General features: G+C 37.4%; 1 protein-coding gene across 7 annotated transcripts in view; it reads right to left on the bottom strand.

The window, feature by feature from the left end:
- LOC129420842 (transforming growth factor beta-1-induced transcript 1 protein) overlaps positions 1-13,833 on the bottom strand; it is a 37,029-nt gene that overhangs the window by 8,743 nt on the left and 14,453 nt on the right. For all 7 annotated transcript variants that reach the window (XM_073866746.1, XM_055175967.2, XM_055175968.2 and 4 more), the window contains 7 exons: positions 13,769-13,830; positions 11,134-11,270; positions 10,395-10,467; positions 10,099-10,183; positions 8,865-9,056; positions 2,984-3,157; positions 2,203-2,284 (listed from right to left, as the gene is read on the bottom strand). In XM_073866746.1, the coding sequence (XP_073722847.1) occupies positions 2,203-2,284; positions 2,984-3,157; positions 8,865-9,056; positions 10,099-10,183; positions 10,395-10,467; positions 11,134-11,270; positions 13,769-13,830 (805 nt within the window). The remainder of the gene's footprint in view (positions 1-2,202; positions 2,285-2,983; positions 3,158-8,864; positions 9,057-10,098; positions 10,184-10,394; positions 10,468-11,133; positions 11,271-13,768; positions 13,831-13,833) is intronic.

Here is a 13,833-nt window from a genome sequence, read left to right as displayed (position 1 = left end):
CGGACACCCCTCTAGCTCCATCACCCTATTGGAGTATTCCAACGTATTGCATAGATGGGCTAAACACGCTGAAAGTCACAGAGGGGAAAGAGCTGAAGCCTGCCCTTCTGCCATTTTCAAATGAAATGTAAAGGGGACTAAAGCGATCACAAATCCCTGTTAAGTTTATGGAACCCCCTATTTTTAAAGCCCCCCTTGAAATGGCCTAACGATGCCCCTGGCGATGAGGAGAAATCAGAGGAGTGAAGTACTGAGGAGGAGGCGGGACGACGAATGACAAAGGCGAAGCCAGAGGGACGAGGGAGCCTGGCGGAGCTAGAGGGAGTATGGGCTACTGTGGAGATGAGGGAGCCAAGGTGGAGCTGATGGGTCAGAGGGCCGAGGCAGAGTCAGGGTCTCGGGGGTTGGAGGCAGAGACTTGATAAGCTAGAGGGAGTATGGGCTACTGCGGAGATGAGGGAGCCAAGGTGGAGCTGAACAGTCAGAGGGCCGAGGCGGAGTCAGGGTTTCAGAGGATGGAGGTAGAGACTTGGGAAACTCCCCCGAGGCGGCTGGCAGATGGTTACACCCCAGATCCTCCAACCCTACATTGCCGACATGCTGAGGATGAGCTGGGGTGTAAACAGATACCAGTCGTTTCGTGGCTGCACTGCTGACTGACGAAGATAGAGGAGAGAGGGACCAGCAAGGACGAAGGATAGGTTGGCGGTACCAGCGAGGAAGAAGGACAGCTGGGTGGGACCAGCGAGGATGAAGGGCAGCTGGGAGGGCCCAGCGAGGACGAAGGACAGCTGGGCGGGACCAGCGAGGAAGAAGCACAGCTGGGCAGGACAAGCGAGGGTAAAGGGCAGCTGTGCAGGACCAGCGAGGACTGCATACAGCATAAAACATTATCAAACCAGTCAAATAAATGTCCAGAGTTTAGTAATAGCTCAGCCACAGGAGAGTGGGTGAAGCTTCCCTCAAAGCCCTTGTACTGCAACAGAACTCCCATGGTGACACACAGTGTAGCCAGCTCACGCACCTCGTCAAACACTTCGTGAGGCTCTGGCTTTGGGTAGATGTCGGGCTCAGTTGCAAAATGCTCTGGCTCTCGTGTCGCTGCGGGCTCAGACTGCTCAGTCTGCGATGGGCTCAGGCTCCGTGCGGCAGGGTGACGGCTGGCTGGTCTTTGGCTCGGGATTGGGGTTGACGTTGTCCTCAACGGTAACTGGAGATCCGCAGGATACCAGCACCCACTCCACGAATGCAGCAAGCCTCCCTTTAGGAGTTCCCCCAGACAGCTGCGCCCGAGTGGTGGTGTTCAGTCCAGCGATCAAAAAAGTACAGTGAAAGCTGTCCAGGAAGGTGGTGAATAGAACCAGTTTTAGAAAGTCTAAAAAGGTGTTCCTCGAGGGAGCGATCTCCCTGCTCCAGGCACAAAAGCTTTAACGCAGGAATGTCCATAACAGTGCAAGAAAAAACTAAAACTAAACATGATAATTACAGATGGCAAACAGAAAACACTGACACAGGATGCCGCTAAACACTGTTTTGGTCCGATCTTATGTAACGGTTATGTTGTGTAGAGTGATGAGAAGGACTTTAATAATACACTAAGGAAACATACATCAAACATACCACAAACGAGATCGGATAAGGACTGAACTAAGGCACGGGTATAATGTTGCGTTCCAGGCAGGTTTTTGAGCCCGTGAATCACAACTTCAAACCCACGACTCACGACTCTGAACTGGGAGTACGTGTTCCAGGTAACCTGTAACCCGTGTTTTTCAAACCTTCTACCCCTGTGCAGTCAAAGCCGTGACTTCACACCCGTGAACTCGTACTAGATCGATGTAATCCCAGTCCAGAGTCGTGAGTCATGGTTTTGAAGTCGTGATTTGCGGGTTACAGGTTGCCTGGACACATGAAGTACACATGAACACAGGTGATTACAATGACAGTGATAATGATTAACAAACAACAGATGCAGACAATGAAACATGAGGGAAAACTAAACTACAATAATGATAGGTTTGATCGCTTATAGGTTTGATCGCTTTAAGTATCAGACTTTTAATGGCACAAACCTACTGTATAACAATACTGTTTTCAAACTACTTAAGAGCAGATGACAGATGTCTTTATAAACTGTATTTGAATACAGAAGCACACTATTCAGTCAAAATAATATTTCTATGAATAATATGTTATCAATACCTTCATCTCCAAATGATCGACTGCATTTCACACAGCTAAAGCATTCAGGGTGCCAGGTTTTATCCAGGGCAGTCACCATTTTCTAAGGAAGAAAATTGCATTAGTAAGAATAGTAGCAGATGAATGTGTAAACCTACCAGAGTTTATAATATTATGGGTCGTTTTCCCAGACAGGGTTTAGATTAATCCAGAAGTAGGTCTTGGTTATATTAGGACATTTACATTGGCAAGAATAATTTGCCATAAAATGGCAACACACAAATAATTATAGTTTCTTGTGTCTTTTTTGAAAACACCCATTACACATTTACAGTGCTAGATGAAAATGTTAGTGAACCCATAGACTAATTACTTTAATGAAAGCCTCAGAAGCTGGAAAACAGCAGTCCAATTAATAAAAAGAGTTACTCAAACATTTTAAGATTGCTGTCCTTAGAAAGCAAAACAATAGCTTTAATGAACCATGCCTCACAAGAAGGAGCTCTCTAAAGATATCCTCTATAAGGCTAAAAAGGGATACAAAACAATTTCAAAATGTTTAGACATCCATCAGTCGACAGTTAGACATTGCTGTTAAACATGCTGTGAGCCCGAAGTTTGCTAAAGAAAGCACATTGCCAAACCCAAGTGCTACTGGGAAATTATTTAATGGATTGATGAAACAAAAGTTAAATTGTTCAGGAAAAATACTATGCCGCAAAAAGGGCACAGCCTACCAAAATCAAAACATAATCCCAAAATTAGGCTTACAAGAATTAAGTTTACACAAACATATACTTACATTGAGAATGGGCTTGTTGCATTGTGCACAGTGAGGTGAGTACAGGGTAAAGTAATCTTGTTCACAATATGGTCGACCATCTTTCTCAAAGAAATTACGATTTCCAAGCTCACATTCACACTCAGAGCAAACAAAGTGCTCTGGATGCCAAACCCGTCCTAGAGCTGTGACAACCTAAGAGAGATAATTAGTAAAGTTATTTATAAACATACATTATGGTGCTTTTAGCTTATGGCACATATTACCCTTCATCTGCATTAAGTTTGAAAACTTGTGTATCTGTTGTATATGTATCGGTTTTCAATTTCTTCTTCTTTAAACTAAAAATGTTGTGAAGGAAATAACGAAAATCTTATAAAGCTCTATTTTCAACTAAATAATTGCATTTAATCAACATTCGCAAAGGTTGCCAATAGAAGAAGCAACAATACTCAAAAGCAAAATTTACACATATTAATATGACATCTTCAATACAGGCAGGTATGATCAAACACATGGCTAACATGGTTACATTAACATAGTAAAAAGTCACATGACTTTCAAAAATATTTATGTGCATCAGTCCCAAAATCAAAAATCTCTTTAAGCATGGTTCACTACAAATATAAAAAATATGGTTACTATAGTTAAACTATGGTTACATTACACATGGTTGTACCATGGTTTTAGTAGAAAAATCATGTTTTTCCAAATGTAATCAATGAATTTTTGGCGATGTCTTTAATTTTTGTCTGGGCTTGAATAGTGGCGGTTAAATAGCAGTCTATGGGATAGTCACAAGCCTCACGGTTTTCAAGAAAAAATATCTAAAAATGTGTTCTGAAGACTAACAAAGTACTTATGGAAGGACATGGGGTTAAATTTGTAAAAAAAAAAAGATTTTGGAGTGAACTATTCTTTTAAGTTACAAAATATGTAGCATAAAAAGCCACAAATCATGATGGTCAATACTTTTTTTTATATAAGCTTATTGATCTGATGGTATGGACAAGTGAGTTGACATGAACTCATACTGCATCGGAAAAAGCTGTTAAATTTGAAAACCACACTTAACAAGGTTAATGGACAAAATGGACCTTAAAAAAGGTTTAATGACTTTTGCTGTGGAAAATTATGCAAACCCATCTGGCAAAGATGATGGTCATTTCAGTTATCTTGGCATTCAGCTTTTTGAGGAATATGCATTAAAAATAAATAATCCCAATAATTAAACCTAGACATCTAAATTTACAAATCATTATGAAGGGTATATGATTAAGTTTACAATAACAGTAGTTCATAATGGATTTACAGCTTAAACAAGTCTGAATGTATAACCCCAAACAATCTTTACTTTGGTCAGCTGGCCGTTGCATTTATCGACGTGACCTCCTATTAACATGTTCTGCTCAGCATTTTTTACACCTATTTGGGATTGATGCACATAAATAAGTCACATATAAGCACATAATAAAGCACATATGAGTATTAGGGGGCGTGCACAACAAAACTTCTAAACGCGTCTGAAAACGCCTGGAGAACGTCGAGCTGTGATAATTGAGCTGTGAGCCGGTTGGTTGCTGTGGTAATGTCCCGCCTCTCCTCCACTGTGATTGGATGGCCGTGTGAGAACTGACATTGACGAGTGGAGCTTTAACCCAAAGTTGAATCTCTTTCAACTCTCGACGCTCAGTGCCTAGCGTGGAAAAACCGTGAGCGCTGGCTTATTTGAAAAACGCAGAGTTTCCATTGGAATCAATTGAAAACATGCGCCGCCATGGCCGTAAAAGCTTTGGTGTGCACGCCCCGTTACATATTGATCATATATTCGTGCCATAATAATCAATGTTAATGGACCTGCATTAAAGTAGTTTTTGCAGCATCTCAGCTCTCCCTGCTGATTTTTATTATCTTCTTTTCACAATGTAATTTTTTGAAGTAAAAATTAGTTTTCATATGCCTTCAGAACACTTTGAATATTTTGCATCTTTTTGTGTCTTTTTGAAGAAGCCATTGTAAGGACAAGAACCAGTGAACAATCTTAGTTTAAAGCCATAGGAGCAGTGCTTTAAGTGGCCCAAAAGAGGTGCCGGTGTTGTGTCGATCTCAGTTCCCCCTATGTTTCCCCTATTTTTCCCTTCGGTGTAGTGTTTTTATGGCGTTTTTATCACGTTATAGGTTTTAATATTTATATATTTAAAGTAGGGATGCACCGATAGGATTTTTTTGGGCCGATACCGATACCGATTTAAGCAGACAACTTCTGGCCGATACCGATGCCGATACCGATATTAAACACTATACAACACTATACAGTTGGTCTATTAGCTAGTTTATTTCTGCATCAAATTATTTTTACTGAACATGGATTGTATCTAATTAACATTCAACTGACCAACATAATAAGAGGCACAAATTAAGCTAAAACAAATATAATATGACAACAGAACAACCTTCAAAGGTGGTTTTTGCTATTCAGCATTTCTTTTATTAACAACATTAACTCATTTTTTTTTTTACATATAATGGATTTCTTTAATAAACATAAATAATGCCATTGCTATTGCTTTAAACAGAGTATAAATATTGCTACTTCAAAAAAAGTTGGACTTCTTGCCCCACTAAAGTGCAGTCTGTTTCTTTTATTGTCCAAGACATTTGAGCCAGCTTAACAAAGGTTTTCTGTCTGTGCTTAAGTATAGTGCACACTAGGGCTGGACCAGAATGTTCGAATATTCGTTCCGTTGGTTGACATTAGATTTTCAGTTTTGAGATTCGAATATATATATATTTTACAGCGTTAATGCAGAGCTTTTGCCAAGCAGGAAGTGCGCTTCACGCTCCAGCTCTATAGGTGGCGCAGAGAGACCAACATCCATAGCCAACAGCCATCAAACGCCACCAGTAGAAGAGATCGCCTCAAAGCGGGCTTCCTGCTTTGGCATTCACACTAATAGTGTTGTAAATAACGTTCAGTTTTTTGCAAAAACTGATTGATTTGCTTCACAAGACATCAATATGTCACACGGAGTTATGGGGGATTACTTTTGTATTAGATATACATGTTTAAAGTGGCGGATCGGTTGGCTTGCATGACGGAGCACTGGGGTTTCTGCAAAATATCTTCTTTATTGTTCTACTGATGAAAAACATATTGGATGGTGTAAGTGTTAGTAAATAAACTTGATTTTAAAAGTATGCTACCGTTTTATTACAGTTTGTTGAACTTCATTCATTCGTTCATTTATTTACGTTGTTTTATTTAAATGGGCTAAGTTACCCTTTACGTTATCAGTAATTACTATGCTTCTAATTTCTTATACGGGAGTGTTTGTTTGTTAGAAAAATGTTAGGCTAACGTTACCTTATTAAAAGTTTTGCTCGTGTTTTGTTTCACTAATGCTGATCTCGCAGCACGCGTGACAGGCACGCCGCTACATACGCACACAGATTCCTGCCTTTATTAAAGAGAAAAATATGTTCAGCCCCTCCTTCCGAAGCTTTGAATATTTGATTTGATTACTACTAGAGCTTTGAAGCTCAAAAAATGGTATTCGAAACAGCCCTAGTGCACACCCAAACATTAAATCATTTTAATTGAACATGCAATTCATTGACTTTATGCGGTTAATTAATAAACAATCGGTATCGGCCTTTCTCGTGCTATTGCCGATATGCCGATGGTTTCAAATTCATCAAAAATCGGCCGATAAATATCGGCGGCCGATGCATCGGTGCATCACTATTATAAAGTTTTAATGGCTACTGAGATGTATATGTGTGCATTTCTGTAATGTATCTGTATTGTTCTTAATGGTAAGTCAATTATTTTTACAGTATAAATCATATTATATGTATAATATTTATTTAATTATGTATGCAAACATTAGATTTTTAAAACAACCAGTAAAGGAAAAAAAAGAAAAAGACAGGCTATATTTTAAAAGAAATACCCTAATAGAAAACTGTCAAATGTATGAAATATTTAATAAATTGTATTATAAAATACATGATATTATGCCTTTTTAGTATAACCAATTCAAATCTTTAATCTTTCTAAATGTAACGTGATGAAAACGCTGTAAAAGCACTACACTAAAGGGAAACATAGGGGGAACTGAGTTCGACACAACACCGGTACTCTATTTTTTTTTTTTTTTTTGCTGACTCGACTCCTATATTGAAGGGGTTTTATATTTAGCAGTCAACAGACGACCTTGTAAAAAATAATTAATCCTTTTATAAATTTGTGGATTTGCTTGAGCTAGAAATAGCTACTGAACATAAATAAAATGTGCAAAAGGATTTTGAAAATATACCATTAGAAAGAGCTACTGTAGAAAGAGTTTTTGAACATAAATAAAATGTGCAAAAGGTAGATATGTGAGTAAAATTTTCAGCATGGTTAAATGCTAAAACTAGTGGTTCAGATAGAAAAAGCTTGAAAAAAAACTTTAAAATGACACCAAGACCATGTCTATGGGGTCAAGAATAACAAAATACTGGCCATTTGAAACTCTAATTAAAGTCATTTATTTTGTCCCATTGTTTTCCATTTTGCGGGTGATAAAACTACTGTGCACGTCGTTCAAATTCATTGAAATTTCGTTTACTTTTAGTTTAGCAATTAAACTAAATGTATATTACAATTTCAAGAATGTTTTCTGCACATCGCCTGAGAAAATCCGAAGTTGCGTCGAGGGGAACCAAACTGACAGCCGCGACAGGCAGCGGAGATTATCACGTAGCCTACCTACAAGGCTTGCGTCTGACCTGCAGCTATCATTCTGGCTTGGTGGGATATCAGCGAGTCCTCTGATTCTGACGGCGTTCTTTTACTACTCAGAGTCTAAAACAAGGAGGGCATATACGTGTTCATTGTATTTTCATTTTAACCGAGCAGCTATGGTTGCGCGTTTCACACACAAACACACACCTCTCCAGAGCACGTTGACACACTGACTGAAGGACGCATGCGCTTTTAACTTGTAAACGCAAGGGTGTATGGGTAATGTAGTCTCTGCTCACGGTGGAACGAATTAGGAAGCGTACATTAAGGGCGCTCTGAAAAGCGGCAGCGCAGCCAAATGATTAAATTAAACCTCTGATTTTTAAACAGATGAGCGTTCCGGTACGCTAAAAGCACGTTCTGGGCGCACGTAGATGTGGTGGTACGCTCAAGAGCTATTTTTAGAAGTGGCGGTACTGAGTACCGGGGCGTTCCGGCCCACTTAAAGCACTGCATAGGAGGTTCATATGTCAGGAGTATAAGTAAATTACTACATTTGAATATTTCATTTAACTTTTTTGTCTCCTTCTAATACTATTGCATTAATCCACTCTAAAAAAACAAACAGTGATATATAGCACCAAAACAGTTGCTTTGGATCGTAACCATAGAAGAACCATTTTTAGTGCCATATAGCACCGGTGAAGCACCTGTGAAGCACCTGTGTAGAACCATATAGGGGCCATATAGCACCACTATAGCACCACATATGGTTCTACAAAGCACTATTTGGTTCTACACAGGTGCTTCACTGGTGCTTCACCGGTGCTATATGGCACTAAAAATGGTTCTTCTATGATTACGAGCAAAGAACCACTTTTGTTGCTATATAGCACCGTTTGTTTTTAGAGTGTATGGTGCATGTTCCATATGGGCACTGGCATGGCAAATATTTTACATCAAAGGTACTTACAATATGATCAATGAATGTGGTTTTTTTTTTGTGTGTGTGTTCAGTATGTGTGTTCACTGGGATATTTGTTTATTTTTATTACTCTGAACTGTATTCGTTTTTCATTTAATTAATTGTTATTTAATGAATCATTCATCATACCTCCCCTAGTGAGCTTTCACACACCCCAATTTTAAAATGGCTCATGTAGAGGATTTTACCTGTCCTACAACTGGTTTCTGACATGCAGAACAGTTTCCTTTAGAAGAGGTAGACACCCCCTGCCTGCTCAGATCCGACTGGAGGAGACCCAGCATGCTGTCCAAGGAACCTCCAGAGGTGGCATGAGTTGGAGCTCCAGCTTGCTGTTGTGAAGGGGGCACAGGACTCACAGGACTCACAGGTGGGGTTGGCTAAAATAGAATGTGCGGGTCAAAAATTACTATCAAACTTAAGGGAAAAAAATAAATACTTCTAAAAAATTGTGTTTAGGTATTTGTCATATTTTTATTCAAGCAAGGTCCTAATATTAAGAGTGACTTATTTTATCTGCTTAGTGTGTGCATATATGGTCACAATACACAGTATCTGTTTCATCCACACCCCAGGGGCCTCATGTATAAAGCATGCGTACGCACAAAACAGGGCTAGAAACGTGCGTACGCCAGTTCCCACGCAAAGGTTGTGATTTATAAAAAAACAAACTTGATGGGAGAATGGGCTTGCAGGGTGGGATATTAGGATGATTCATGTACGCACACTTGCAGGTGATCTGTGATTTATAAAGGGAACATTGCTTTGTTTTATAAGTTTTCATAATTTTTGGTGTATGCCATTTTTGGCTTTTGTGCGTACGTAGACTTTTAGTAAGGATCCTACGCACAGTTTCATACATGAGGCCCCAGATGTCCAAGTGGAGCTTATTGAAAGATTTGGTATAGTGCCTATGGTTCCATCCCAATAATGTTCTGCACCACGTGAAAATTATTAATCTGTTTTTGTAACTTCATTAGTAACACTTAAATCCTTTAAAAACGATTGATTGCTGATAATTAATAAATTATTAATTTAATATTTATACATTATAATTTTTTATCTTGTCTTCATATATCCAAAAATATTGACATTCTATGTTATATATGCATAGTTGTTTATTGTTTTATTTATTTGAATTCATTTATATATTAGAATGAAACCTCTTGTGCTGAATGAGCTTTTCTGCCATGTTGGCACGGATTTACGATTAAACTAAAATTTCATTCTGACTGCCTCTAGGGGACTAGGGAGTCCGAATGTCATGTCCAGTGGGAAGACGGCTTCAGTGTTATTTTAAATTACCAGTCAGTACTTGCAATGTTAAATATTTGTGTGTGTGTTTTTTTCCACACGTAGTTTTAAATTGAACCCCCTAATTATCCTAACTAAATACATCAATAAAAACACAATGAAACATACCGTGCTTTGAACTCTGAAGTCTGACAGAGATGCCATTAGTTTGTCCAGCTCTAGAGTAGCAGATGTAGCCGAGGGTTTCACAGGTCTAAAATCATAGAAAAATATACATAAAATATTCTATATATTATATAACTTTTATATAGTAAGCAAATTATGTTATCAGTTTTAATTATAATAATAATTAATATTATTTATAATAAAATAAATTATTTTTATTATAAGTAAATGTTAGAGAATATAACATATACCTATTTTTATACATAAAATGTACATATAAAATATTCCAATGTACTAACCCAGCAGAAGATGTATCGCACTTCGGAGACTTGTCATCTTTTTTGGTGGTGGGGAATTGGGCCAAAATTTCATCTAAACTCCGATCCAAATAATATTAGTTTTCCTTTACCAAACTATCCGAAGGTAAACAATTTTATAAAGTCTTAATAAACCAATACATCAATCTTAATAAAGTATATTTGAAACAATAAAAAATGGTTTATGTGGATGTGGTATGCAGGGAGATAATTAACTTAAAAGAGATACAAACTAAGCCCCAAGTTCAAGTAATTTTCCAATAAAATATGTATGAATGTTATGCATAATTATAAACTTAAATGCTTACACATTTACATATACATGGTTTAACACACAGATTAAACCATTGGCTACTTTTCAAGTGGCTTTTGTGATTTTAAACTATCAACTTACCAATTGTTATCTGTAATTGTAAATAATGAATTGCTGATTATTTATATCTTTAAAATTTTTCTAAAGTGATCAGTACTTTAAAATTATGGTTTGTTAAAACCTGCAACAGTCACATCTACTGGTCGAAACAGGAATTGTTTTACCAACATCTGCAGAAAATGTGGGATGTATGAAATAGAGGCTTTAAAACTGGTAAACTGAATGGACACAAAAAGCAATAACCTTAAAAAGACCAGTGCACACTGCATAGATGACATAAAACACTTCATAAAAAAAACATAAGGTGCTTGGGACAATACATTACTGAGCTGACTTATAACAGCATACCTGTTATGTTGAATTGTGTTGCATTGAGCTCTTGAAGTAAATGATCAAGTTCACTTAGACCTCCACCCAATGCTGATGAGGAGGAGAAAGCTGGAGAAGGGTCTGCTGTACGGGAAGACTGCGGCTTACGTACCGTACTAAAAAAGAGAATGTTTGAAAATTGTCTGTAAGTATCAGACATAATATTAGATAATTCACAGCTGTTATGGCTTTAGAGCACGAAATAAAGGGCCTTATATGGTACTGTATGTTACTTTTAAGTTACTTTGGGGATTTATATAAACAAGAATTACCTTTTTCAAAATGTCATGTTTTGTGTTCGAAAAAAAGAACATGGTTAACAATATAATGGTGTTTTTGTGTGAATCATTCCTTTAAATTACAGAACATAACTGATGCAAACATGAACATGTGTGTATGAATATGTGAATGTAAATGGGTCAATGACCTGACGTTAATTATTTTGTGTCTCTATGGTTCAATTAAATGTTAAAGGGTTAAAATTTCAAAATAAATTTGCAGATTACTTGCATACATTCTCTTTTTTGAGGACCGAGTCCTAACCCTCATTTTGAAAGAATATTTGGAGGATAATTGCAAAAATGTCAATGTGGTGTAACCGATCTGTGTAAATTGGTGTAAATAGTATTTTTTTTAATGAAAATATAAATATATTCATTATATATATTATATATTTATAAATATATTTAAGCAATATCGCTCGAGAAGGAGTGTGATATAGCTCTATATCATCACGGCTGTGATTAGGCCAGAGGCACGAGGCCGTAGAGCTATATCACACGACTCCGAGAGCGATATTGCTTTTATACAACAGTTCGACGGCACACGTTTGAAAAACGAAAACTAGAAAACAACAACGGAGTAATTTTAAAAGCCTCTTTGTTTGAGAACTACTTCTTCCGCCACGGATTTGAGGGCGGCCAGAATGACAGGTAACACTTTCGGCTGCTTTGAATCTCATATTAACTCAATGGACGGATTCGCCGTTTTTAAATATTACAATTTCTTGGTCACAAAGTGTAGTTTTAAGATTAGTTCAGTCGAGAATATATATGTATTATATTTAAATCTACAGTCGATAAGTAAAGATAGCGCCTGTTTGAATGTTTGCTTAGTGAGATTCGGTACGAATGAGAACCAAAGCATGAGCGGACGTCAGTGTTCACTCGCCCCTCTGACCACCGCACTCTCTGGGCTACATCTCTGACAGGGATTCCCTGGCTCTCATGCTGGCCTGATGGTCAAAAATTAGATCAAATCAGCAGTATTTGGTGTCATGATGAAACTATTACTTGTTTTCTTATTCATATTTAGTGTCTTTTGTGTTGTTATTGTTTTGGCGCGAGGTAAAAGTTAATAAAACTATACTTATATAATGTTACTATTGGTTTATCATTTCATCTTAACGCGATACGAGCACTCGGTTATTATTAGACTTCGTTCTTCGCTCCAGAAAAAAACGACTGTTTACATTCCTCTTTCCAAGTGTTAATCGTCCACACAATGTGACAAGACATTACTCCCATTAACTTTAACGTAACATCCAAGAGCGCTGATCTTTGACGGAATAATAACTTTCTATTGGGGATTCACAGACTGATTTATGAGCTAGTGAACGAATGAGACACACGGAGAGTAAACAGGGCGTCTGTGTTTTTCCATTCAGAGATGAGCCTGTTTAGGACCTCCATTCACTAGGTGGCGGAATGATACGAAAGGTGAAGCGGTTACTGTGCCGTTATAAGTACAATATCGCATAGCTCTAAGCCAATCAGATTCGGGAACCAGAAAAAACTGTTGTATAATAAAATGTAATCATCTAGTTTAGTGTAATATGATTTTTTTACATACATTTTACATAATTTTTTAAAAAGATTATTTAGAAAACAGAGCTGTTTTCAGCATATGTCAGAACAAATATTACAAAAACTCATTAAAATTGACATTTAGAAATAACTAATAAAATGATATTTTAAAATGATTTTTTTTTATGATGATGATGATTACGCTTATCAAGGTGGATAAAATATTTAATATTTCTCATTCTTTGACACGATTGGCGCTTGCACCATTTGACATTTTAAGGTCTATTCAGTCTTAATTTTCATAAAAATGGTGTAAATGTAATTTTTTATTGCATACAATTAACATAAATGTGCAGTTTGTGCACTGAAATAAACCTGATACGTGCTTTTAAGTTAAGTTTTTTAAAAAGATTTTTGAATTTCTCATCTTGCCCAACCGTTTTTGTCCCTGACCCAAATATGTAGAACTAAACATTATGGTATCCCCCAACACGAGACATCCTGAAGCTCATGTTCTTACAATAAGAGCAATCCAGGTCAGGTCTTCAGGTGAAGTGTAAAGCAATTTGAATGAAAAGGATTCTAACTAAATGTCATGTCCACTTGTATAGCCCTGTTGTGCAATCTGAAGGGCATATCATAATCAACATCATGTCATCAACAATATGAAAATTTGTAATTCTTGAGTTTCAGGATTAAAATTTGGTTTCTGATGGAATGGTGAGTTATGAAAGTCAAAAGCGCAGTTGTTAATTCAAAAATGTGTTCTGTGCTAAAAGAGGGCATCATGATTTCAATAGTCTAAATACCTGTAAAGTTTGTCTGGGTTAGAGTTCTGAGATCCATTTGATTTCATTGCAGCAGAAACAGTCTT

Source organism: Misgurnus anguillicaudatus, chromosome 4, assembly GCF_027580225.2.
Source record: "Misgurnus anguillicaudatus chromosome 4, ASM2758022v2, whole genome shotgun sequence".
NCBI classification, from domain to species: Eukaryota; Metazoa; Chordata; class Actinopteri; order Cypriniformes; family Cobitidae; genus Misgurnus; species Misgurnus anguillicaudatus.
The sequence above is the reverse complement of the archived record's forward strand: the minus strand, read 5'-3'. Positions and strand labels throughout refer to the sequence as shown.